At 40.3% G+C, this 27,238-nt stretch overlaps 2 protein-coding genes across 6 annotated transcripts in view; one reads left to right on the forward strand and one right to left on the reverse strand.

The window, feature by feature from the left end:
• HEATR1 (HEAT repeat containing 1) overlaps positions 1–5,756 on the reverse strand; it is a 40,813-nt gene extending 35,057 nt beyond the window's left edge. Inside the window, exons 1-6 of the mRNA XM_072856429.1 lie at positions 5,622–5,756; positions 5,215–5,393; positions 3,018–3,234; positions 1,942–2,083; positions 1,312–1,413; positions 243–383 (exon numbers count right to left, since the gene is read on the reverse strand). Coding sequence (XP_072712530.1) covers positions 243–383; positions 1,312–1,413; positions 1,942–2,083; positions 3,018–3,234; positions 5,215–5,356 — 744 coding nt within the window. The 5' untranslated portion in view covers positions 5,357–5,393; positions 5,622–5,756. The remainder of the gene's footprint in view (positions 1–242; positions 384–1,311; positions 1,414–1,941; positions 2,084–3,017; positions 3,235–5,214; positions 5,394–5,621) is intronic.
• Positions 5,319–27,238, forward strand: part of ACTN2 (actinin alpha 2) — an 86,503-nt gene continuing 64,583 nt past the window's right edge. For 2 of the 5 annotated variants that reach the window (XM_072856438.1, XM_072856437.1), the window contains exon 1: positions 21,167–22,156. In XM_072856438.1, coding sequence (XP_072712539.1) covers positions 22,022–22,156 — 135 coding nt within the window. In that variant the 5' untranslated portion in view covers positions 21,167–22,021. Of the gene's footprint in view, positions 5,425–5,736; positions 5,924–13,907; positions 14,140–21,166; positions 22,157–27,238 lie in introns of those variants that run through there. The other 3 variants (XM_072856430.1, XM_072856432.1, XM_072856431.1) reach the window with 3 other exon arrangements.

Genomic DNA, 27,238 nt, shown 5'->3' on the forward strand with positions numbered 1-27,238 from the left:
ATCCATTTCTCACAGCTCCACTCCTCATGCAGAGTAGGAAACAGAGTTCTTAAACTGCTCATCTGAGGTGTGAAAAAACATTATTATTCACAGACCTTCACCTGCCTGATGTTTCAAAGCAGGCTAATAGTGATACGATACATTTCACACAGCATGTCCCTCTGAAATGTTATCTGCAGAAAGCATGTCGGCACAACACAGTACTCTTCATCACACAGGAAGGAAAACAAAGCTTCATGTACCTTTTGGATGTAAGGCAACAGCATAGAGACTATAGTGTCTGTTATCTTCTCTGCGGCTCCAAGAGCTGATACAATGGTGGAGGCATAAAACACAAGAAGAACTCTCAATTGAGCTGAGTTACCAGGACACTCTGAAAAGACCTGGACCACAGAAAAATCAGTTGTTCAGACATCAGGAAAAGTGGAAATGCACATACAGCTTCCCCCCAAACCAGCAATACCTCAGAACTCCAGCATGTAAGCTCTACCAGCTCCGGCTGGCACAACTTAAGTCATCACATCCTCCTAGCATTAACCCCCACAAGAGGTTACTGCTCCCCCTTGCAGACAAGGTAGAAGGAAATGGGTGCTATTCCTCAGCTACCATAGTTAATCATAATAAGATAACCTAAATCACTTGTGATTTTGGTGTAATGCTCAAGACTGAGAACCGGACAGCCAAGAAGCTGACTGGTGTATGTTTAACACCCCCTACTACATCTGTGAACAAACCCTGTTATAGTGTGTGCTTTGCTTAGTTTGACAGTACATGCATTCCAGTTCTCTAAATAATTGGAATTGTCGTACATCCTACCCTTCTGAGACTATAAAACTAGTTCTCTATTTGACATTAACTGAAAAAACAAATAAATCCGGTCATCTTCTGACATTCTCAATTTTAAGTTCTCCTTAATATTTGAAGATGTACGTTTAAAACACCCATGACAACCCCCAAAAGAGATACCCAAATTCAAAGCACAGTTACAAACTAATAGCAGGAATGACTTCATAAAAGAAATTAAGACAATTAAGTACTTGAAGAAATACAGTATCTTTAAATAATACAGTATTGCCAAATTGTTTTGTCACGGCTCACTGGTTCTCAGCCACTTCCTTACAAGAATTTCTGATAGACTGTCATCTATACAAATAAGAAAAGAAATTTTCATATTGTTTACTAATAAATGACTCCTTTTACTATTTGAGATGTAATTAAAAATATTAGCAAATAGCATAATACTATACAAATACAAAGATGGGGAAAACCAAGTGACAACAAACAAATAATGTTCTAGAATAAATGAACAACCTTCACAGATTTTGCCACCAGCCTGCAGATGAAATCCATGAAATCCAGGTCTTTGTAGCAGTGTGTAATGAGAGTACCCCTTGCCAGTGGGACTCCAGGTTTCTTTACATAATGAAAAAAGTAAAATTAGAACACTCAAGGGTAAAGTGAAGCACCCGAAGTAAAAATTAATATAATCTCTAAATTAATCCTACTGATCAGTTAACACCATTTAAATTGAAATAAGTAACGGAAACCCACACATCTCTCTGGAATGTTTTGTATCTACATTAAGACAGGTGATGAAGAGCATTACACATAATCTATATTCAAATAAACATATATTTTAGTAATTGATATATATTCCTAGCACTAGCAAATACTTGCACCTTAAAAGCCTTCTTTAACTTTGCCAAAACAAAGAGTAATTACAATCAAAGCTTTTTATAATTAACTTTATATTTAAAGAAAGATAGCAGAAACAACAGGTGGGCATCCAGGCTCCATCCCTGCAGTTAAATCTTTCAGTACAGTTCTACAGCTAACCACATGAACAGGTGGACCATATTCATAAACCTAGTAACAAGAGTCAAGATATTATTAATAAAGTCCCTCATGTTTCTCCCAACTTGCATCTGTGAAATACTTTACCCTTATTGGATCCATCCAATGCCATTTATGAGTTGGGCTTTTTATATTTAAAAGTTGAATAACTCTCACAAATAGTTTAGTCTCATGATATGGCAGCACACAACCAATCAAACTATCTTGATTGTAGAGATGGATGTGAAATCTAAGGAAAAAACATATATATACAGTTAAAAATTATCTGGAAGTCCCAAAAAAAGACCCAGCCATGTTCTTCTCAGAACACCTGGTTTTAAGCAAGATGAGAAATGATTGTCATACTGACTCAGACATATGGTCCACCTACAGTCCAGAATCCCAAGCTGGCCACTAGCCTGTATGTGCTAGAGGAAAGAAACCTAGCAATTTTTTTTCCTCACTCTCAATAATTTTAGGTCCCTATAGGACTTAAGATTACCTTAGTTTCTTCTGCATAGATTTCAATATTAAACCAGACATTACAATAATCTAGTATGAATTTCAGTATAATACATACCACATTAAAAAAAATTGTGATTCAAAGGTTGTATCAACAAAATCACCCACTCTTTCATCACATGAAATACTACACTTTCTGCATCTGGATAGGTTAATTTATATAAATAAATACATCATCACTTCACAAAATACTTGGTTTGTTTTTTCTTCACACCTTCCTACATAATCTTGAAATAAGAATACTTAGCTCATGTTGTAATACAAGGGCATGCTATTCATGCTTCACAGTTAATATTGAAAATTAGCTATTTTACACAGCCCATTTCTAAAAGCATATTACATAAATGCCTCTCTAGGTCCTCTGTAAGATGGCTAGAGATGGGCAAATTTGGTGAAAGCCAGGCAAAGAAATAATTGCTTTTATACAGAATAACATGACAGATCAAAATTTTCACAGAAATTTATCAAAAGAGAAATATCTAATTGGCAAAGAAGAACATCTGGCCCCATAAAGACTAAGCCCAAATGGGTATTTTTAACATTTTAAGCTGTATTTTCAGAAAACTAAAGTAGAATTATTCAAAATTTTTCTCATCAGGGAAAAAAACCCTGGCATTTCTAGTAGCCTTATCTATTGACATGTAGGATATTCAGTGGATTACCTGTGAATCAGCCATTCAAGGCACTTCTGGGCTGGCTTAAGCATAAAGTAAGGGGACAGGTGAATCAGGAACAATGAAATAGTCTTATTCAGCTGCTGATTTACTGCTTTAGACTGAACACTACGTTCCAGGCCTTTGGACGTGGAACTAAACAAACTGGACTGGAACACTTCAAATGAAGGATCAATTCCCATCAGCTCTTCTAAGCCAGTGCATCCTGTGGAAAAAAAATGGAAGAATGCTTTAAACGCAACAGTTTTATTCACCAGTCCTACCCACCTACTTCCCCACTGGCATATCCAACTTCTTTGCTATACTGGTATATGTCATCCTCACTAAGCAAACTAAACCAAATAGTAAACAGATCTAAGACCAAAACTTTTGCTACACTTAAAGTATTTCTTAACTGATGAAGAAAAAGAACATTAGCAAGTATCAGCAGTACACTCTTGTAATGAAGGCCAGCAGCATCCTGGGCTGTATTAGTGAGAGCGTAGCCAGCAGGCTGAGGGAGGTGAACCGTCCCCTCCATTTGTGAGATGGCATCTGGAGTACTGTGTACAATTTTGAGCTCATCAGTGGAAGAAAAACATTGCCATATGGGTGTGAGTCCAGCAGAGGAACACTAAGGTGGTCAGGGGACTGGAAAATAACATACAAGGAAAAGGAGGAACTGGGTTTGTTCAGCCTGGAGAAGAGAGTCAAAAAAGGAAATCTTCCTGCTGTCTGCAACTACTTAATGGAATATAGTGTAGGTTATCAAGAAGATGGAGCTGGACTCTTCTCAGAGACGCACAACGGAAGGATGAGAGGCAACAAATGCAAGCTGGAACATAGGAAATTCTGAGTCAATATGTGGATTATTTTTTTTTTCAAATGCTGGTGTGGTCAAATGCTGGATCAGAGGCCCAATATTGGATCAGAGACCGTAAAACCTCCATCCTGAAACTCAGCTGAATGCAGGCCTGAGCAACCTGCTCTAACGAGCCCTGTGTTCAGTTGGGCTAGTACCAAATGACCTTCAGAGGTCCCTTCCAGCCAAAATTATTCTATGATTTTATACAGATGAAGCAAGCAAAGGTAACTCTTTGAATAAATTAAAATACAATATTCCATGTACACCACTGGAGAACCATTGGAATTATTTATCTATTTTACACAAGCTTGTAAGTATTAATGGCTAAGCACAAAGCAGACAACTTCAGCTGAAATAAAGAAACCAGGCAGCTGGCTGAAATATGGAAGAAATAAATGATTATATACAGCAGCTCTATAGTAACTATTTAAGAAACTAAAAAATACTCTGTGTTGGATCAAAGACATATATACCTACAATCTTGTTACTTAAAATCCATATATTATATCAATCTTTCTGGGTTTAGGAAACAGCTTTCTTATTCAAGAAGTATCACATTCCTCGGTAAAGTTCTATACAAAAATGGAAAGAGATAAGCACAAAGGATTTCAAGTGTGCAAACACAGCAATGGCTTCTGCCACTTCACATTATTTGTGGCTATAATGTTACCAAAGAGCCATGAAATCACAGAATTCAGGTTGGAAGGGGCCTTGGGAGATCCATAGTCCAAGGTCCTGCTCAAAGCATGGTTAGCCCTGAAACCAGGTTGCTCAGGGCATTATCCAGTTGGGGTTTTCAAAAGGATGGAGAGCACAACCTCCCTGGACAACCTGTTCAACAGCTTGACTGTCCTCACAGTGAAAAAGCTTTTCCTTATATCCAGTTTAAACCTCTCTTGTTCCAAATTATGCCCATTGTCTCCCGTCCTCCAGCCACGCATTCGTCTGGACAGCCTGGCCCACCTTCTTGAAACCTCCTCATAGGTATTGGCAGGCTGCTATTAGATCCCTCAAAGCCTTCTCTTCTCCAGACTGAGAGAGACCAGACATGTTCCTCCCACTAGCCTCCCCTTACAGGACAAATTCTCCAGCCCTTGACCACCTTGGGGCCCCCAACTCTTCCCAATCACCTTACCCTTCACGTGCCCAGAAATGTGCTCCAAGAGGACCTGCTCCATGATTTTCCCATGGACTGGAGCGATGCTGACTAGCCTGTAGCTTCCTGAATTATCCTTTTGGCCTTTTTTGAATATGGGTTTGCCTTTCCCATTTATCCTTCTCCAGCTGTTTTTTTGGATAGATGATCTTTAAAATCACCGGCATCTAAACAGCCAAACTCACCGATTGCAAAGAACGTGTCCCGGTCAATACTAGCAGCTTCCTTGCAACTGAACAGCAGAGATGCTACTTCACTGCGGTTTAGGAGGCTGGGGTCATTCTGGGGAAGCGCCAGACGCTTCAGCTGCTCCGCCAGGGACGTCATAGCTTCGCGTTTCGAGGAAAGGAGCCTCCAGAGAAACCTAATGAAAGAAAACCAAAGCAGGCCCGCGGGTAACGCAGTCGCATGGAGACAGGCCGTCTCTCCCCCCCCGCCTCCCGGTGCAGGCCCCACTGCCAGCTACCCCTCGGGCGGGGGTGCACACACGTGGGGATGGGCTAGGCCCAGCCAAGCCGGGGAAGAAGAGGGACAGCGGCAGGCGGTGACACATCCCCCGGTCGCGGTCGCGGTCGCGGTCCCCGACACCAACCTGGCTCCCCGCCGCTCCGTCCCGGGCCCCACGTGGGCTGCGCGCGCCGCTAACCCGGAAGCAGCGGGTCCAGCGGAACGGAACGGGAAGCTCCCGCCCCCGCCCGGTAGAGAGCCGCCCTTCTCCCCCCTCCTCGGGGCGGCGGGCAGGAGCGCCACGGAGCATGCGCCGCTTCCGGGGGCTGTGGTGCTTGCGCGTGGCTGCCCTCCGCGAGGGGGGCGGCCGTTGTGGCCGTTGTCCGTGGTTTTGCGCCTCCGGACGGGTGCCTCGGAGCTCAGCGTCCGTGTGGAGGCTTCGTGCAGGTGTGGGGCGGGGGTCAGGCTGCCTGTGCTGGGGAAGCAGCCGGTCCAGGCGACCAGTCGAGGTGTGGAGGCCCGCAGCGCCAGCGGGTAGATGGGGAAGCCTCAGTGAGGTGTCTGTGGCAAGGCGTGCTGCTGGCTTTGTGCTGAGCCCAGCAAGGCAGCAGCCCGGGCTGTGAGTGGGGATCCACTAAACAGGGTCAGCATGTCTTAGTAGTAAGGGCACACACACCTGGAGTTGTGCCACCTTAGGATTTTTTCATATCTGGAGTGAGTGATGCTAGGGGAAGTGCTGGACGCCCATGAGCAAAAAGGTCTTGAAAGCTACTGTCATGTGTATGGGCTAGATCCCAGTTGTGGAACTGCAGAACTATGTAGGTTGGAAGAGTCCTGTAAAAGTCATCTGATCTAGCCCCAGAGCAGGGCCAGCTTAGAGCAAGTTGCTCAGAGTTTTGTCCAGTTGCATTTGGAGTATCTCCAAGGATGGAAATTCCACAGCTTCACTGAGCCTCTCATCCAAGGTTTGGGTGCCATCAGATTAAAAAGAAATTCCTAATATTAAAAACCATGATGGCTCCCACCAGTTTGCATTCAAGGCTGCAGAGTTCTTCACCTGGAAGTTGGTGCACAAAGCCAGAAAGGGAACATGGCTTGTGACAAACCAGGAGAAGCCTGGAAAAAAAACAGCAGAAATAAAATGGATTTCAGTTGATGTCAGCAGATGGACAAAATGATGCCAAATATAAAAATTCCAGAATGAGATCTGTAAAATTATTTCCATATATTGTTGAGAAGCTGTATAGCTATGGCAGAAATAACAAATTTGTTTGCATAGTAAAGCTGCCTTATTTGGCAATCATTTAGCATACAGTGGAAATACAAAAAGCTGATAAAATTTTAGGGTTGCAGAGAATTGTTTAAATGCTTAATTTTATCTGTTAGGAATATCCACTGATTTCAACGAGACTTTTTTTGTATTAAGTTAAACCTTTGCAGGAGTGGGAGCAGAGAGAAGAAATGAAGCTGGATGTCTGACTTTGTGCCTGATTATATTTGCTGGTGCCTTGTCAGAGAGCATGTATTAGCTATATATTCTGTTACTTCTGACATGGTATTATCTGAATGTAATGACAGCAATTGCTGAGCTGTTAGGGTTTGCTACCATTGCAGTTACAACAGTGTTAAGGTGTTTGGAAGATATTACTGATTTAACGGGATTGCTATTGTTTTTCTGATTGTTGTAACACTGAGATTCTGATCATCTAGCAAATGAGCTGGCTAGGGGTGGTACAAACCAAGAGGACAATTTATTGCACTTTTTCACATTCCCTGTGGCTTCTGTGCATCTTTTTCCTTTAGGAAGCCTTCATGTGACCTTATTTTTAGCATAGTTTAAACCTGCATAAATATGCATGTTTCCATGTCTAAAAATACTAAACATTAAAATATGTAGACTTTGCAAAGTACAGAAAGCTGTTTCTAAAATAGAAAACTAGTCATTTTTTAGCAATGTGGTTCGTTATTTGAATATTCTAGTGAGAAAGATAAACTAGAAGTTGTAAATGCTGAAATGTGTTCAGGTTTCCCAGTACTCCTGTCCTACTCTATTCTTTCCTGTGGAGGGCTGCAAGATAGAGGTTTTATGCCTTTATGCTTTCTGTTCCATCCTTGTTTGGTTTCAGAGTAAACCTGGAATTCCCTTTAGAGGTTAATTGGAGGAACAGAGACACCTTCTGCAGAGGGAAAAATATTTGTTCTTGATTTAATTCTCAAAAAGTGTTTCCTGGGAAAAATATAAAACCAGAAATTCTATTAGGCAGTATGCTTAGTTGAGTTTGTAATTCCCCAGTGATGAAGCTGAATATCATGGAGATTTGCTCCATGCTGGACAAAGAGATGCTTTTCTGAACTTAAATCCAAGTCCAGAACTCCAGAACTTTCTGAACTCCAATCCAACCAGTCCCTTTAGCTTCTCAGTTCCTGCATCATCACATAGCTAGTCTGTATGGATGGAATTCTCGTATTACAGCTGAGATCACTTCTGGTGATGGCTGCTATTAAACTGCATTTGACAGATTAGATTGGCTGTTAAAAAAATCTTGAAGTCTTAGAACATAAATTGTCATATGCTCATTTTTATTTGGAAAATAGTGATCTGTCTCAAGCGTTTTCTGTAAGCCTATTCACCTGTAGTTTGAAAAGATTTGTAGTGTGTTTGAAAAGATTTGATTCAGAAATGCAAACACTATTAAACTTTTAATGTTCTTTATGTCTGGGTAAATTTGTGCTACCGCTGGACCAAATATAATTGATGTTTTTATATAGATAAAGATCTAGTCTTTCTATTCCTTTCCTTCCAACTCACCTCACCAGCTGTGCATATATAGAGCTATATCTGCCTTGGTAAGTAATGCAACCCAGTAGGAGGAAATTTGTAGAATGAAGTGGTGCTGAGGAGCCCTTGTCACACTGTGTGCATTTCAGAGGTTTTATGCAGACTAGGTATTATTCTGCCCTGTAGACCAAATTCCCATTAGGTGTGTTCCCAGAAAGAATCTTCTGGTTTGGTTTCATATGTAAGCAACAGATGGGGAGGAATTTCATTTAAGGAGGAAAAGGGAATCACTTCTGATACAAAAAAGGAGTGTTCAGTAGCATTCAATTGTAATATATCAAAATGAAGGTAAGGAATTGAGTACTACCTATACAATTTACTGTTTACATACAAAGTTAAAGAGCGTTTGTATTAAGTACTCTTGAATACTCTCAAAAGCTTATGAATTCATTTGCTAAGATGATGCTTCTTTTTCCTTCTTGCACCACCTCCTGTAATGTAGTGAGCCACCATGATTTTGGATTGCTAAAACAGTTCTGAAGGAGATGGAGAGCCACCTTCTGTGTGCTTCACCATCGCTTGCTAATAATCTTGGTATGTTCCCTGACATTTCCCCTTGCCATTTCTAATAGGGAATGTGACAGTGCCTGACATCTAAAATATGATCCGATTGCAACGTAATGAAGTAATATTAAGACCTTTCTAGGATATGCAAAGGAGACCGTAACTTCCTTAGAGTGTATCAAGTTCTCTAACTTTTTAAGCAAAAGTAGGTGTTAACAGATATGTGTGTTTAATGTGGGTATATGTATGCTAACTGACCTGTAAACTAATCTGTGTTCTGGGGCAGTGGCTTGAGCATCTTGTAAGCCAAGGTAATCTTATTGGCAAGGGATATATTTTGTTTTGCTATTGGTTGTAGGAGGCATGCAAAAGTTTTGTAGCTTTGGAGGCTGTGCAGTTAAATCTGCTCCTCTGAGCTAGTCTGTGTCCTTTGTTCTTAATTTGTGTACATATCTTCTCCCTCTTGGAAGTTTATAATTTCTAAGAATACATCCGTGGTCTCTGAATTTATAGAGTTACTGAAATTATCAGGAAGAACAGTGCTTTATTGTGTACTTTAAGGCTGCAGTAATGTATTTTTCTCTGTTTTCAGTTCTTTCTGCTCTCTGTGACAATGCAGCAGTCACCCTTCATCGCTGGACATTGTGAAATGATGAGACAGTACGCTTCTGCAGTGTATACATTGATAAGGCCATGAGGCCATTATTCCCTTGGCTAAGATTTTGTTAGAAGCAAAGAGATTGGAGCCATTGTATCATGTAGCAACACAAATATGTAAAAGGAGAGAGTTAAGACTTGTTTTCCCTATCTACTCTTCCTCCCCTAAGAGCTTGATCTTTCTATGCTTACATTAGTGAAACTCAGGAGTAATTCTGATGAGGTCAGTGAAGTTGTATGAGTGTGCAGCTGATGTAACTGGAAGCAGAACCCATCAAGCATAATTTGATGGTGGTTGACGTTACAGAGAATTGCAGTTCTCATTGCTGGAACAGGACTGAAGGGAGAATAATTCTTCAATTGAACTGAAGGAAGAAGCTTCCTTGCTAGGCAGTGTATCAAGCACGTCATCGACTTACTGACCACTGTGGCAGGCAGTATCATGTTTCCGTAGCTTTTCTTGGAAAATCTATTGCAGCTTCCCCCAGCCATGAATTCTCATATGTAGCTGCATTCCAGATCTAATAATAAATAGAAACCCTCTGGATGGGGTGATGGGAAGCTATTTTGGGGATTTTACTGTATTAAAGGCTTTCTGATATGGTAGTATAATCTGAGCGCTTTTGAATCAAAATTGTTGTAAAGGACGCTTTTAAATATGTAGTCTAGATAAGGAGAAATAAACCCCAAATAAACAAACTGCCTTCAGCTGGGCACATGCAGAGAAAGCGTTGGCTTGAAAAGGGTAGGCAATAGTAATCTTTGTAACTCCGTTTGTATCCACTTGAGGTAGGTCTAGTTTGTCCCAAAAGCATCAGGGAGAGTAAGGAAGACAAATGGAGATGGTAAAAAATGGAAGAAAAAAGCAGTCTTTTCAGTGCTGAGCTACTTGATAAATTGTGATTTTTTGTTTGTTTGTTTATTGTGTAAAAAGTCAACTAGAAGGTTGGATTTTAATGGCTGCACAGTTGTTGCAATGAAAAATAGGAAATGTCTCTCATGATTGCTGTGATTGTGATAGTCCTTTGTCATGATTTGATATTTATTAGGCTGGGAAGTATGATACTCTGTGTGTATGTTAGCTGTTCATTGTTATGAAAAGGTACCTGTGCCAGACAATCTACTGAGAGAGTAGGTGTCATAGATCTACTGTGTGGTGGTTGTGAGTCACATTGTTTAATGCATTGGGAGAACTTGGTAATCGGAGCATAGCAACATGGCCATTAGGGACTTGGATGTAATAAGCAATAAGGAGAGTGTTGTATGCTAGACATATCTCATCTTTCATAGCAGGGCTGTAAGCAGTAAAAGAGACAATAAACTGAAGGATGGGGAGAAGGAAAAAGTCATCAGTAAGGAACATGCTTAACACAGCATGCTTTTCTTACTGCAGTATACCGTCTTGCTATCGCCTCCCCCAATTGCCTCTTATATCAGCAACTGACAGGCGTTGGAATAGCAGTAGAGCTCATATGGTGCAACTACCCATTCCTGACCTGCAGCTGTTCGAACCTCTATTTGCTTGTCAGCCAGCCATTTGCTGGGGTTTTTTTGAAATGCTGAGATGAATCACAGCTCTTTCCCTGAAGGAGAAACAGTGTCATTCCTATCCGGATGCACTAAATACAAATTTCAGCCTTTTCCCAGGCTGGCCATTGAAGCCAGTGCTACTGTTGTTTCTCCATTTGTCCCAGTCACTGCCAGTCCATGGGCCTTTTCCATACCTGGTGAATATGTGGTTTGAACTAGAATGAGCTCACAACTTTATATAATAATGCCTGAAAACAGTATGATCCACATTCAGTAGCAGAGAGGAGAAAATATATCTGCTGGTATTGCTGTTCAGTTATATTAAGTTACCTAGTTTTACTTATCCACTTTCTAAAGTTTGTTTATTTTACATATTTTTTGTAGGAATGAGTTATGCATTCATGTAATGCCTAGCACAGTGGCACTGTGAACACTACGAACAACTGAACATTTTTAAACTTATATAAGTATTCATATATATATGAGAGATTAATACTATAATATTTAAAAAGTATTAGAAAGAGAGTGCATTTCTGTGATACTGAATTATACGAAATATCTGCAATCATAAAAAACTCCTAAACTTTTCTCTGCATTTCAGTGCAGTTTTAAAAAATGTTTGGCTTTTGTATTTGCTTTCATTGTACATTGGAAACTGTTCATGCTATTATGTATCTTGGGAATTCTTGGGGAAGAACCCCTGTTATTAGAAGAAATAGTGTGTTTGATTTAGATGGTGAGGGCATGCAACTGAGATTTACTGATAAACCTAGATCTCCAGATTTACTGATTTACTAGAAGTACCATGTTTTCAGAGTTAAAGTAGTGGCCCTGCTGTCTTGAGATGCTGTAAAGACTCTATGCTGCCTTTCATAAAACAGTCATGACAACTGGAAATGTTCTTGACACCAGCTAATAACTCTTACTGACAAAAGTATATGTCAATGTTTACTCCAATGCATTTCTCATTCTCTGTCATTCTGCATGCATTGTGTATGCCAGTGACTTAAGAGAGTTCTCTGCAGAGAAACTACTTGAGAGAGACTTAGAGGCCCAGTGACATCAGAGGCAATTCCTTGGACACACTGAGAGGAGGGTGCTATTTCTGCAGAAGGCTTGACAGGCACTTAGTATAGTGGGTAGGAAGGCAGCCTGGCCTTGAACATGTAGTGAAGGGGAGTGTGTGGCACTAAGAATCAGGTGATTCTGCCACTGATGGTGGTACACCTCTTTTAAATAAGCTTAGTGGTCAGAGACAAAGCAGTTCCTGCTTGAATGCTCTCAAATACTGCACAGGAGAGGTTACACTTCAAAATCTTTCTCTCTTTACTTGTGGTAGGATCCCTTTGGTTTGCAATACCTGCTGATTCTTAACAGTGTGGTGATGTATGTGCCTTGTTTTAGTCTGTAGAGGGGGAACAAAATATTTTAAACAATTTATGACTCATTTAATCTTTAAAATGTGCCTAGTCTGTCTGTGTCACTGTAACACATTTAAAGACTCTTTTGTGTGAACTACAACAGACAGATCTGAGATGCAAAATGTGATTTTCTTTCCTGAGCAGAAGCTGTAGTAGTTATGTAACTGTTAGGCTGCACTGGAAACCTTTAGTGCCTTCCTTAACATTTTGTATGAACTGTCTTCCAATTCAGAACTCATTTATAATTACTTAATTTATAATGTATTTATAACTGGTTGTAGAGCAGGTATCTTAAAAGAACATGAAGATCACAAGTCAATTAATGGTGGACTATGCCAGAGTTAAGTTTTCCAAGCAATCTTAATTCACCTGCTTTGTATGTATCACAATGCAGACTTTAATTGCATAGTCACAAACTACTTTTTCTCCAGAAATCCTGCTTTGTTCGATGTATTGCGTAAGCAGTGCTCTACAGCATTATGATTTCCCTCTTTTATTCAGTGCAGGTCTGTTGCACTCAGTTGAAGCATGTTCCCAAATACCTAATTTATGATTTTCAGCTCTGGACATCACAGTATTTATACTTGTCTTCAAGTATTCCAAATCTGTTGGGTATTTGATTTTCACATACTTCCTTATACGTCACAGCATTAGTATTATTCCTGGTCTACAGAAAGAAAACTGAGGCACATGCTCCAAACTGTCCATAGTTCCATTTTCCCATCCAGTGGATAGTTTTAGGATAATGAATGCTGGTACTATGGAATTTGTCTCTTCCCTAAAGTGCTTTACAGAGTACAATTACATACTGTCTTTTTGCCCACTGAGTAGGCCTGGTGGTTTGAACCTTTAGACCCAGGAGAATCCTGTATTTGTCTGGTGTTTCCATCATGCATTGTTTTAAACATTCTCTCCTGCAATTGAAAGTGCAGTCTATGACCCTCCTGACTTCCACCACTGGTACTTTAACAGTAAAAAATCAGGCCCTACAAATTTAGGGCCTGATCAGCCTAATTTTCCATAGGTCATCTGTGTGCCAGGGTTACCTATGAAGGAGATACAAGGGGGATTGCTGAGCCATGGGGAATAAACTAAAAAGTGTCTTGGTGTTCTAGAAGCGCATTCATAACTGAATAGTCTCCCCTGAGAAGTCCAAGATATATTTGAATCCATCCATTTGAACTGCAGAATAAGTTTTCTGCTAAATGCTTTTATCATGGGAAAAGAAGCCAGGGAAAGATGCGTTCAGACTATCTCAACTAAAAAATTAATACCGGAGTTTGCTGTAAATACATGTGGAGCCTTAGAGCCTATAAGGGTAGGCTTACCTTTGTCCTAGTTGCTGACTCCACCTCCAGTAACTATTGTCCATATGAACTGGAAAAATACCTAGAACAGCATCTGGCTTGAAAAAAAAACCCTCTTGAATTTGGTTCAGTTATGAAATTCTGGAAGATTACAGCTATTCCCAATTTAACTATGGGACACAACAAGAGATTTAGACTGCACGTTAGCATAACTCCACTGCATTTATCCTATAGACAAACTGGTTTCAAAGTGAAGAAACATGCAAATACTCTCCTCTTCTCCTTTGCATGTGCTGAACTGGACTCACGCCGGAGAGAGGTGAGCCAATTAAGAAACAAAGGACTTCAGAGGGACTTCAAGGCACATTCAGAGGGACTGAGAATATACAAGAGACTTCACCATGAGTAGGTTATTGCTGGTAGATCTCAAGAACAACCAATCTCATACTGGAAATTATGTTGTGCAAAACTGATACCCATTGCTTCTGAGATGAGAATACGGCTGAAGTTAGTGAGAGAGATCGTAGCTGGACAGGGAACAACTGTCTTCAGAACAGGAACTGGAAAATTCAGGCCTTGCTGCTTTCATGTCAGGCATGGCAGGAACATTGCTCATTTTCTCAGTGCTGATTCTTAATACAGCTGAGTGTCAGAGTAAAGCTTTGTTGGACAGGATGTAAGGACAACAGTTCTGGAAAAGGAAAACTTGCACTATACATGTTACAAAAAGAACATGTTATCCCTGTTTGGCAGTAATTCAGGTTGCGCCTAATGCTGCCTTATACAGGGATGAATTTGCCCCTTTTACTAATCTTTGTATCGCTCCTGTGGAATGAATAGTAAGTAGCTAGTATTCATTTTTACAGACTGGCAATTCGTTCAACCAGGTTGCCTTCTTGAGTGTATAACTTTCATTTCATTGATGTTAGTGAAATTACATTGGTGTATCTGGAAAGAGAAATGAGGGCGTTGAGGCTGCAACTTGTCTAAGGTCATTCAGTCAATCTGTACAAATGCTGAGTTTAGAACACAGCAATGTCTGATATCCAGTGCCCGTATCCTGTGCCCATAATCTCTACCTCATACTTCAGTGATTTAAAACTTGCCAGGTCTCATCTGTGCCCCTTAGATAATTATTGTCTGGAAACTCTGACTTAGTTGACGATATTTGTTTCTAGATAAATAAAGGCACGTTGTCTATGCATTCCTTATCTCACACACACACACCTCTCTCCTCTTTTCTCAGTGTGACCAAAACTATTGCTGAATAATGTGCTTTTTTAGAAAAATAGTCTCAGGTAAATCAGTTATGGGTCACAGGCTGGCTCACTAAGGGATTTTTTTAACTGGTGGTATTCATGAAGTACAAATTGTATAGTCAGTTGCAGGCTTTCGCATTGCCCTAGTCACACAGTTTCTTCCTTGCTTAGTATCTTTGTGTGATAAGGCTAAGCCAACATAAAACAGGAACACAGCCAGGATTCTGAGAACACATGATGGTGTGAAGGTTTCTTCAGAAACCTTCAGTTTGTAATAGGCCATGCTATACCCCTAGTCCTGCCCCTTGCATTCTCATCAGTGAACCATTTTTAAAATCCTGGATCTGTCTCACCATTTTTTCCGATCTTATGCCAGCACTATTTGTAGTTTCCCCACCTGTTACTGTGTGTATTACGTTATAACTGTCTGCATATTGCTCTACAACTTCAGTGCGCCAACAGGCTGACTGCAGTGTTGTATATAAATTACCATATACACTTCCCAGTTCTTCCTTTGCTGTTACATTTCTAATCTATGCAAAGCATCTATTGAAGCTTCTGATATTATTTAGTTCATGATTTAATCTGTCTTTGTGCATTGCATCTACCCAGACAAGAACCATTAAACAAAAAAGGCACCCTCAAGAGGCTAGCTCAAGGGATAAGGGAGTTCAGGTATCATGGTTTCTTCTGAACTATTTAATAGAGATGTGTCAGAATGTGAGGTCTGAGGGCTCTTCTCATTCACGAAAGGTGTGATCTTGTGTAGCGCTGCCCGGCAGTCTCCATCACTAGAGGGTTTGCCCTCTGCTACATGACATCTTTCAGCACTCACACTGCAGTTTGTGATTGTTATTCTGTATCACAGTACTGCCTAGCGATACTGTGGCAGAGACCGTATGTTGAATGTTTCCTACTAATATCTGCCGTGAAGCCTCTCTGAGAACCAGGACCATCTGCTGTGCAGGCTACAGGGCTGCAAGTGTGGCCCTTCAAAGAGCAAGGATATCCCTTCCAGAGTATAAGGCACCCTGAATGCCTGAGCAAGCCTGACATACTAGAACAATGCTAAGGCATTTTTGGGTGCAGGCTATACACAGATCTGAGAGACAAACGTGGAGGTGAAGGGTGTACGGTAGGTAAAGCGCACTGTAATCATAATGGTTCTGTAGGCTCCTCAGGGCTTCTAGACAGAAAAATCTTCTTCTCCAGAGAATTTGTGTTCTAGGTGGACATTAAGGACCAAAGGAAGCATTCCTGACACTATTTTAGAGACGGGAGAGTGCAGCACAACAAGCTTGTTTCTTTTTCAGTGAGAGTAGGCCAACACTTAGCTTTTTGGGAAAATTTTACCTGAATTGACTTGCTCAAGGTCACATAGGGCATCTTAAGCTGGTATGGATCACCCCTTGTCTCAGCCCCGTGATTTTCCTTCTGCACAAAGGGTTGGCAAAAGCCAGTGATCTCAGCACAGTCGGGATTTTCTCCATACTCCTGAAGCCCAAGCTATGCTTTGGTTGTATTTGTCTGTCCTATAAATGTTTCTTGCTACACTTCATCCATGGCTGAATTTCAGGGACAGAGTAAGTCGTCTCTATATATAGCTGATGAAACACTTTGGGATCTTCTGACAATGTCAGTTGTTACTGTGAAGCCAACAATGCATTTTTTCAGCTCTTTCTCCATTTTTGTTTCCAAACCTGTAGTTTGAAATAGTATACTTTAAAAAAAATAATTATAATGTATACTTAGCTTCTGTATAGTTAATATCACCACGCATGAGTAGCATGGGGATTTTTCAGAGTCCAAGTTTGTGCCTCTTGCTGCTAGATGTGGGAGGGCTAATATGCTCAGTGCCCACAGTGCTTTTCTTTAGCTCAGACAAAATCAGAATTTTTGTTCCCAGATGTATGCTTCTCTTCTCTGCTCTCTTTCTGCCTGCCTTCTGTATGTGTTCATTTCAGGAACATGAATTGAGTTTAATGTTTATTATCTCTACATATTGAATGTAATTCCTTAGTTTTTTTCTGAACTTACAAAATAGTGTGTTTCTTACATTAAACAAGGTGGGTTGTGTTTATCGTATTGGGGAAAAAAAAAAAAGGGTTATTTCTCCCAAACTCTAATAAAAAATAAATACATTTTATAACACACCCCACCTTTCTGCTTAGCTTTGTTCGGGAAATTTATGCATAATTTTTAATAGAATCCAACATTTTGGCTCAATCTAAATTATCAATGTCTTCTTTAAATAATTCAAACTTTTGTTGGTTAAGCTTTAAACTAGTGGATATTTGCTACAAGCAGAAGTACATTTTAAGCAACAGTTGACATGCTTTGAGAATAAAAGGGCTTTTTGATCCCTTTTTTAAGATTCTGTTAACAGTTTACACAAGAGAACAATCACTTTGAATTTATTTTCTTTTATCTTTCATTGACTTCTTTCTTGAGAAACCATCCTGCTGTTCTTTTTCACAAAGAAACAGGCTGTGCCTAAGGAAAGATGATTGCTTAAAGACTCACCGGCTTACTGAGCTTTCATAAGGTTTTTATCTTCCTGTGGCCTTTCTGAGACAGTTTTGGCAGGTGTGAACCATTGTGTTCCTACACAGAAGTGTTACAACTGAAAACTAATGGTGCTCATTTTCACATTAGTTGATTGTTTCACAGGTGATTATTTAAGTAGAGAAAGCTGGCTAATTTCCTATTCTAAATTTCAATAAGTTCAAATAGAATGATCTGGGGAAACATTGTTGCAGTGTTCAGCATTTTTGAAGTTTTATTAAAAAGTTGGGGTTTTATACTCATTCTAAGATTTTGTGAGAGGGAAGAATAAGAAGGAGGCTGAAGGGATTGAAAGTCTGATGAACAGTGAAAATACGGAGGAGTGAGTTCTTGAAAGAACGATATGATGGCTTTTGGGGAGCAAATGGATGTTAAATATAAACTGTGCGAAACAATTTCCATTTCATCAAAAAAAAAAAAAGATAAAGGTTGACACAGGAGGTGAAAACTGTGCTTCCTTTAGTTAGAAAAGCCCTTTGATTCTCAAGGATCTTAATGCAATGTGTGCCAGGAGGTTTTCGCTTAGGTGGTATTCGATTCAAAGATCCTTCCTAAGTGGAAAAGAAATACTGAGTGAGTTTACCCACAGACCTGCTGCTCCTGTTAGGAAAGTTCTGGACTTCTTGGTGCACCTGGTGCATGGGAAATGATACCTTGTTGCCACAGTGTTCTCCTGGGGTAAAGGCATTCTCCTGAGTAGGCCCTTACCTAGCATTTATGTTAGCATGAACTGCAACTGCACACCTTTTGCCAAATAAAAGATTGACAATTCAGCTCTGCCACCTGCATTTCTGATCTCCCTGTGCCACCTTATTTCTTTTAATCTGTTTCGCAATCATGATTATTCTTTTTGTCTTACCACATTGTAAGCAATCTGTGTCATTTCTACCTCAAATATACCTGCTGGCTCTCATGTATCTTGCCATGTCAGCTTAAAATTCCATATCTATATGGTTCACTGTGCTTCTCCCTCTTTCTCTACTTGGGACTTTTGTCCTTTCTTTCCTGCTCAGCTTGCTTATTTCTGTTTTGATTTGATTTTCTTTCTGCTTAGGCACACATAGTTTGTAGCTGTGTGACTCTGCCAGCTCTAGTGGGGATAGTCCTAACCTACCTCTGATGTGGGAATAAGCTGATTGAAGCACACTGCTTTATTCATACTGCTCTGCTGGGCACAGCTTTCCTTTTCTCTAGGTGAGCTGGAAGAGGCAGCTCCCTTTCCACTTCAAGTTTGACGTCAGAGTTCCATTTTGGCTCTCTTTCCACTACGGACCTTCATTCATATGCTTCTCATTACCATACACACAGTTCGTTTATAAAATTAAATTAAAGTAGTAAACAAAATACCAGATACTCCTCCTAAAGCTCCATCTATAAATATCTCCCCTGCCTACTCATGCTGTCTGATTAAGGGGTAGTAAGCAGTTATTTAGAGAACCTAAAACAGGTCAGATTCCATCAAGATAGGCAGTTTTTTTAAAATGGGGATATTCTGTTTAGCTTCCTGTTTCCTAGGTAAAAAGCCCAACTTTCTCAAAATGCACACTGACGAAGTTGAAGACCCCTATTTTGACATTTTCAGAATTAAAAAGTTAGATTTTTCATTCTGAAATATTTTTTTCATCCAAAATGAACTACCATAACCTATCCAAAGTGGATTTCAAAATACTTGCCCCTTATAGAAAAATGTGGGTTTATTCCTATTTGGAATTAACTTGAATTTTTTTGATCTCTCAGACTAGCTGAGAGATAGTATGGTTCTAGCTGTTGGTTCCTTGGAACAATGATGACATTTTTGCTTTATTTGTTTTGTTATGAAAGTACTAAGTTTACCTACGTACCAAGTAAACATGAAAAAATGAACAGTACCTTTGCAGCAGTGGCTAGCTATGTTTTGAGCAAATCCAGTTATTTTATGAAAAAACTTAATAAACTTCTTCCAGAATTCTAGAAAATCTGGGTAGATTTCCCTTTGATTTCCAGAAATCTAAGCATGGATCTGACTCCAGTCCTAATCCACAGTGTGATCGGATACTCTTTGTCGTCATAACGCCTCAGTTTTTATTTCATGACACAGGCACTCTGGCCCGTGTTATAGGACGAGGGCCAACAAATAGAATGTGGCTTTTAACTAGTACCTGCCTGTATGAAGCCATCGGTACCTGTAAGGCTCATGTATACTGCGCAGCAGGGAGTGGTGTGGTACCATCTGACTTCATCCACGTAGATCCCGAGACAAGGCAGTGCAGAGGAAAGGCGCGAAGCTGTTTGCAATGGCTCACCTCTAATGAGGTAGTGCATAAAAGGTCACAGGTCTTGTCAGTGCAGGAAAGCTCTTTGCACAGGAGACAGCTCTGGTTCAGAGCATTACAGCTTTACATGTATACTTCTGGGACGTTTCTGTCTTCTTCCTGCTTTTCCTCTAGAAAATTCTCCTGTGCTGTGTATAGTGAATAAGAAGAAGTGGTTTTACTGACCTGAAAGGCTTAAATAGTCATTTAGGTGATTGAAATTGGACATGTATCACAACCCACAGATGACTACCCAGCTATAAAAATAAACCACACAAATTACACCAGCATACACATAATGTGTACATAAATGAAATATTCTGTTTTGTAATTGCTGTTTCATATTGTCTGAGAGTATCCTAAGAGAATGCTCATCTGCACTTGAACAAAAATCCTAGGCATAGCATTCATCAACATTTGCTTCATTGTATAGGTGGAAATGTGGCAACCTTGAGACTATTTGCATTGAGCAGATGAAAAGCATGTGGTTCTGACTTTGCTGCTTAGATTTGGAATTTGATTTTTAGACTGTTTATCTTGCAGTATCTAAATCAGTCAAAGCAATCTGAACTTCCAAAGATTGCATGAAATGTTGCAATCCTCTTCTGAATTCCTATTTGCAAACTTTGTGCTGCATTTATGAAGTTTTTTTGAGCTGATGGGTAGTTATTAGCTGTGCATGTATGCATGTTCTTCTAAATTGCATAGACTTATGGGATAGAAGGCGACTTGGCAGAAAGCAGAGCTTTAGTTAGCAATACGAAGTGGAGGACATATGCTGTCTAGCTGTTAATTATTCTGGTTATTCACTCACATTGCCTTAGAGATCTATGGTTGCCTTTACTGAACGTAGTTCTCCCTTATATCTGACTTTGTCTTTTATGGCTTCCAAAAGCTCAGCTTTGGTGAGCATTTTCTTTTTCTAACTAAGGTTCGAATTGCATCCAGTGTGGACACTGCTAGAGAGGATGACCTTGGCCGATGATAGGTGCAGGCATTAATGACTGGCTACATGAAGAACATAGTAAACTTGCCGATTCCCAGAAGAAACATTGTCACCAGGGCAACTGAAATGATGTGACAGAGGAGGTAGGGGACACGCTTGCCAGGATGCTTGATCTCAGTGCTGTCTTTTCAGATTTTACCCTGTAGCAAGCATGGGTAAATGGTTCCTGTCACACATTGATAAAGTTACTGGTTCTACAGGCCTTTGTATGTGCTTCTTGGTGCCTGCCTTTGAGGTCTATTGAACGTGTTTCCTGGACAAAAAAGATATATGTTGCTTTTCTAAGTTGTGCTTCCATACTTTCTGGTTTAACTCCAGGCCTGATCTCCACTGGAAATCGTTTTATCTCTTGGGTGTCCTTGTCTGCGCTGGCTCTTGTGATCCTTAATCTGAAAAGGAAAGTGTGAAGTGACTCAAGGGTCCACACAGGCTTTGGACTGATGCTGAACAATGTCAAACTACATCAGCAAATCACAGACGGGTCTTGAGAAGTAGAAATAGATGTCAGTAGGAAGAAAAAAAAAAAAAAGACGGGTATTTCATCAAATTGGAAGGAAGGACAGACACACAGACGAGTAGACAGTAATTTGGGGCCAGAGTTCCCCCGGTCAGCCTTCCCCTCTTGCAGGCAGTCTCGCTGCCCTGTACAGGAACAGCGCAGCTGTGGGTGCGGCGGCGCCAGCGCCGCCCGCGGGCGCGGAGCTCCTGCCCGGCTCTGCCCGGCCTGCCCCGCCCGCGGGGCTGGCGGCCCCGGCCCGACTGCGGGCGCCTCGCCGCCTGGAGCGGGGCTGGAGCCGCCGCCGCCCCACGTGACAGCCCGGCGGGGATAATAAGCCGCTGCAATGAGCCGCGCTGGGCTTCTCCGGAGGGTCAGCCGCAGGGACCTGCAGCAGCAGCAGCAGCAGCAGCAGCAGCGAGAGAGAGAAAGGGAAGGAGGGCAGGAGAGAGAGGGAAGGAAGGTCACCACAGGTCAGCACCCACCTGACAGTTTCAGCCTCTGCTCTCAGCAAGACTCATCAATATTCACTCCCTGTCACCTTGGAAAAAGAAAAAAAGAAAGAAAAAAGACACTGCTACCTACAACCCATCAGCAAGTAAATAAGCTAAACACACATATATTTAAACGTAGTAGAAGCCACAGCAGCTGAAGCTGATCCCCGGGTAGCATGAACAGCATGAACCAGATAGAAACAAACATGCAGTACACCTACAACTACGAAGAAGATGAGTACATGACCCAAGAAGAAGAATGGGACAGGGACCTGCTCCTGGACCCAGCATGGGAGAAACAGCAAAGGAAGGTCTGGAAATAAAGTGATGTGTGCCTGTGTATGTGCTTCTGTGTGGGATGATGTCCTCTCCCAGTGCCATGCTGCATCTGGAATTGCCAGGGCTGTGCAGTAAGGGGTTCTAATTTTGTAAGAGAATATGTTTTACATCGTATAAAGCATCTCTATAATATATATTAGCTATGCCATATTTTGAGGATAAAGCATTCACTTTTTGGATTCTTAAGTGAAACCTGTGTAAAATGAAACTAATTTATGAGAGTCAGGAGTTTCTTTTTATATTGCACTGGAAATATTCTGTCAGTACCTCTAGATTTATATATTAGTATTTCAGTAATTTTTAACTTCACTTCCTGGGTCTTCCTTTCAGAAAGCAGACTCTGAATTGACGTGTGTGCCTGTTTGCTTTTCAAAAACAGTAAATTGCAATTATAAACAGGGAGACAAATGATATGGTTCAAAATTGGTACGCAAAAAAAGTTTGCAATATTTCTGAGAGCAGACTGAGAAATTGCTTTTGAAATTGTCATCTTGTGTGTCAGCTCTTATTAGAATTTACTCTTAATTCTGACTGAATGATCTGACAAGGAAAATATTGACTAGAAATATATCCAGACTAGATTTAGAAAACTGTATTTCATGATTAGGTTCCCACATGCCAATTCACTGTCTGGGAAAAAACGCGTCTGTAAACTTGGCATATACCATTGTAGAGGAAATGCTTCTTGCCTTTTAGGTGTAAGAAAACTATGATGCCAGCAAGTACTGCCCATGCTCTTTTTCTGAACATAGGCAGAGTTTATAACCTCATCAGCAGTCTTGTCAATGGTTTGGTACTTTAATAATATTTGCAGTATCTAATTTCAGAACACCGAGTTTTAAGCAGCATATGGAAAAGAGAGCCATGAAATATTGTAAAAGATTTGCTACTTCCTAATGTAAAAGGTGATGAAGTCACAGATGACAGATCTGGGATTAAAAGGTTATCTGCTGGTTACAAGAATGAAAAAAAAAAAAGGGGGGGAGAGAGAGAAACGGTGCTCTAGACAATAAGGTTGAATATGCTTTTTGGTATAGGTGAGCAGCTCACTTCAAAAACTTAAGTAAAAGTTGCCAACTTATATCTGAAGACAGAATCTAGCCCACTGTCACAGTCACAGCAGCTATAAAAACTATAAAAGTATAGCTATAAAAGTAAGAGCTGTTAGAATTGTTGGGGCCAATGGGTTTGCTTTTCCATTAAAATCGGTAAAGCCAATATTTTCCTCTCACTTTTTACCTGTAGCCTTCCTCCTTCTGTGAGTTTTAGCTGGTTTTATTCATTTTCCTACATTCACACCTGTTTGGATCCTGCTGTACGCGTATAGTGGGAGAAGTTCTGGGCTAGGTTGAAGTTCACTTTTCTTGATCTACCAGCTGCTGCAACTCCTAACCAATTATTAAGCTGTACTCATCAACACTGATATTTGTTTTAATTTGACGATCTTTAGATAGTGAACTATTCTTTTATGTTTTATAATGAGAATGGAAATTATCTTAGTGCTTAAGTGCTTCAGTGATTTGAAACTGCTCAGCCGAAACAGGTCGTGGTTACATCTGATTAGGATTCAATTGTCCAGCATTTCAGAGAATGCTGTTTTCAAAATAAAGACATAATGGACAGGTTACTAGATAGTCAGCACTCTAATGCAGTTTTCCTACAATGCAGATAAATGATAAAAAATGAAGATAATTTGGATTCTGTAGGCTTTCTTATGTTTACAGTAAGTCTCTTGACTTTTACAGAAGAGCAGGGATAAGTATAAGACCCCATAGCAAATTTTTTGTTTCCATTCCTCCAAACAGACAGCGCTTCAGCAGAAAGTCAGGTTTCCACATTAGTAAATTAAAGCAGAGTCTGCTTTACTTCCATAGAGTAGAGAGATTGTAGCTTTGCTACTTTATGTTGCCAGTTCCAGGGCTTACTTTTAATATTAAAGTGATACCACATTTAAATAAAATTTAGGAGGGGGGATCCTCATTCCTTGTCTTGGAAAGGAGTCTGAATTTATTATTACATGAAAAATAAGTACTCTCATGATAAAGGGCCTGATAAAACTTTATAAAATTTCAAGGTTTCCATCTTTTTCTAAGTGGTGCTAAAAGCCACAGAAAATGCTTTCTTTATTTCCTTATTTATAAGGAGAAGATTGCAGATACATGGGCACGGATCTTTGTTCTAACTGGTAATATTATATTGAAAAGTGATCTCAGTGGAGCCCTGGCAGTTGGCAGCATATATTTTCTATTAGGCAGTCTTGGAACAAACCAAAAATAAATGCCATTGTTTCTATTGTGGGCTGCCCTCTCCAGACTTGCCATTTCAGTGATATGCTTGGTATGAGATCTGTCAACAGATGCTGGTAACACATGATGACGTCCATAGGATTACAATGGATGTGACGCCTAATTATAACCATGGTTCATGGAGTATTAAGATCTGCTGTAATCCAGCTACTTGGTGGTTGCAGATGTCAGAATAAATATGAAGTACACTATAGGAAAGGAAGCTGAGTTGTAGCTCACCTCGTCTCTTTGAACGTGAACAACAATTTAAATGCTTTAGTTGAGGTGACATTTAGCCTGTGTCAAATCAAGAAATCAAGAAAATACAACCATTTGACCATTTGCTGCATTAGATGCTATTGGTAAAAATTTAAAGAGGATCATATGGTTGGAAATTTCAGGCAGCAACTTTAAAGAAAGACTAAATAACAAAAAAAATGTATTTTGGATGGACATGCTGTCTTCAGTAGGAACTAATTAGAGAACTACAGCATTGGTGCCTTTTGAACATGTAGATGCGAACCATGAGATTGGAAACTTCTGAAATCTGCTCCTTGACCCAGTACACTTTCATTGGCCACATGCGCTTAAACAGTAGTTGAAAGATCTATGAAAGTGGCCTGTTGTTTCTTCAGTACTACACGGAAATAGCAAAGTATTGGAAATCAAACAGTCTGGCCAGAGGGGGTGGGATTCTCTTCTTTACTCTGCTCTGTAAACTTAGGCAAGGTCAACTCACCTTAGACCTCAGTTTTCCCACTGGTAAAAAGAGGACAGCAGTGATATTTGTAACAACTGATAAAAGTGGTTGGTTCTATGGTATGTCGGACTAGTGATGAGCTGTCTTTCAGTCTCTACCCTGCTGGACTGGAGTGGAAGTAAAAATCATACTAGCTCATAGTGGAAGACTTAAAACCTGATTTCTCTTCTCTCCATGATTCATTTATTTCTTAAGTTTTCAAAAAAAGTTCAACAAACTCCACAAACCTTTTAGTTTTCACTAGCCTATATCTCAATTTAACTAAAAGGAACACAGGAAAATGCAGTGTCCCTTAGCTTAGGAAACCAAGCACAGCAATGCTACTCAAAATGCTAATGTTTTATTGGCAATGTGTTTGAACTGCCAACACTACTTAGTGAGCTGTGTGTTAAACAGTGCTCTTTCTTATTTGTAACTTTTGCTATAAATACTTTATTGTAGCAGTGTGCTTTTTTAAACTTTGACATTAAATGTGGTTTGTTAGTTCTTCAAGGAAGTCTTAAGCCTTCAGAATAAAGAGCTGAAGGTTGTGAAACAGGTGTGATCCCTTCTTCAGGACAGTTGTATTGTATTGTAAAGCACTAAACTGGTTCCACATATTTCATATGGGCCTACTCCAGTCATTCAGACATGTTTCTGACACTGTTGCACTAACACATAAGGAAAGAACTGGAAACATACTCCTTGCCTTGCTGGTATTATTATAGATGAATGATCTTATTCTAGCTTGCTGTATGGCCCTGATACCACTGCTTTGTTAATGCAGAAGGGCTTTAATGTAGGTGTCAATGCAATTTCTGACCATTTTCATGATTTTTTACACTGGTATAGAATAAACAATAAGACTCAGAATATTTATTTACCTTGATATCGCACTCTTTGTGAATGCAAATCTTGATAACACTGAATGCCATGCATGAGTGGGGACTTTGGAAAAGGTTCTTTAGGAAAGAAGCTGTGGCTTTCCAGTCTTCAGCAGTGCATATCAGATTACATTTTCAGTGTGACCTATAAGGATTTATCTGCGTTACCTCCTTTGGCTGGAGTCCTCCTGTTGTCCTTGCAAATAAGAAAAATGCATTTGGAAGCCACATGTATGTCAAATTATTTGGAAGAAGCTACCAGGACTATGAATTACGGACAACATCCTTCTTTTTCTAGTGTTGCTGCAACTTCATTAAGTTCAGCAGATTTGAGCAGTTAATTGCAGCCTGAAAGAGAAATTGACCTTGCGTTCAGTCTGACTTCAGTGTCTATCAATAAAGTTACAGTCACTGTCCCATATTCACTCTGAAGTTTGTGTGGTCTTCTATGGATCAAATCTAAATTGATTTCTTATCAGAAAACTCTTCCTGGAAGAAGTCTACTGGTGAGTGAGAAGACAGATGAAGTAGGAAGGAAAGAGCTTCATTCTTCAACCAGGAAGAGGAGGAGAGAAATAAGCAAGCCTGAATGAATGAAAAATAAATGTAAGGCAGAAAAACGTTGGCAGGAGAGGCTGGATACCACCAGCAAAATTCAGTACTGTAGAACCACCCCTCATGGACTTACAGGCTCCGGATTGAAATCATTGTCATGGAGAATATAGCAATATCTACAGTGTGTACAGGGCATTCCAGCCTAGGTCTTGCTGTTTTACTGAGGTTATCTGGAAATAATAAAAGTTGGCGTTTTGGGTGTGGGTTTGGGGGGGCAGTGTTTGGGGGGTTTTTTGTTTGGAATTTTTTTTTTTTTGACCGTGCAAAATTCTTTCCTTGAATAATCAGCCTTGGGGTTATGCTCCCGTAGCACACAGAGAAACCATCCATCTCTTGAGGATTTTTAATGAGGTGACACTTTTTACCCATGTGGAATACCAGTGGGATTGTTGAGAAGGCACAGAGATTCCCCTGTGCAAGTGAGCGACATGAACAGGGTCTGGATGAGAACCAGCACTGAATGTAGGAGGTGTGAGGGAGGCAAAAGGTACGCTCCTTTCTAAGAGAGTATCAGCCTTCTCATTACTTATT

This window comes from Ciconia boyciana, chromosome 3, assembly GCF_034638445.1.
Source record: "Ciconia boyciana chromosome 3, ASM3463844v1, whole genome shotgun sequence".
NCBI lineage: Eukaryota > Metazoa > Chordata > Aves > Ciconiiformes > Ciconiidae > Ciconia > Ciconia boyciana.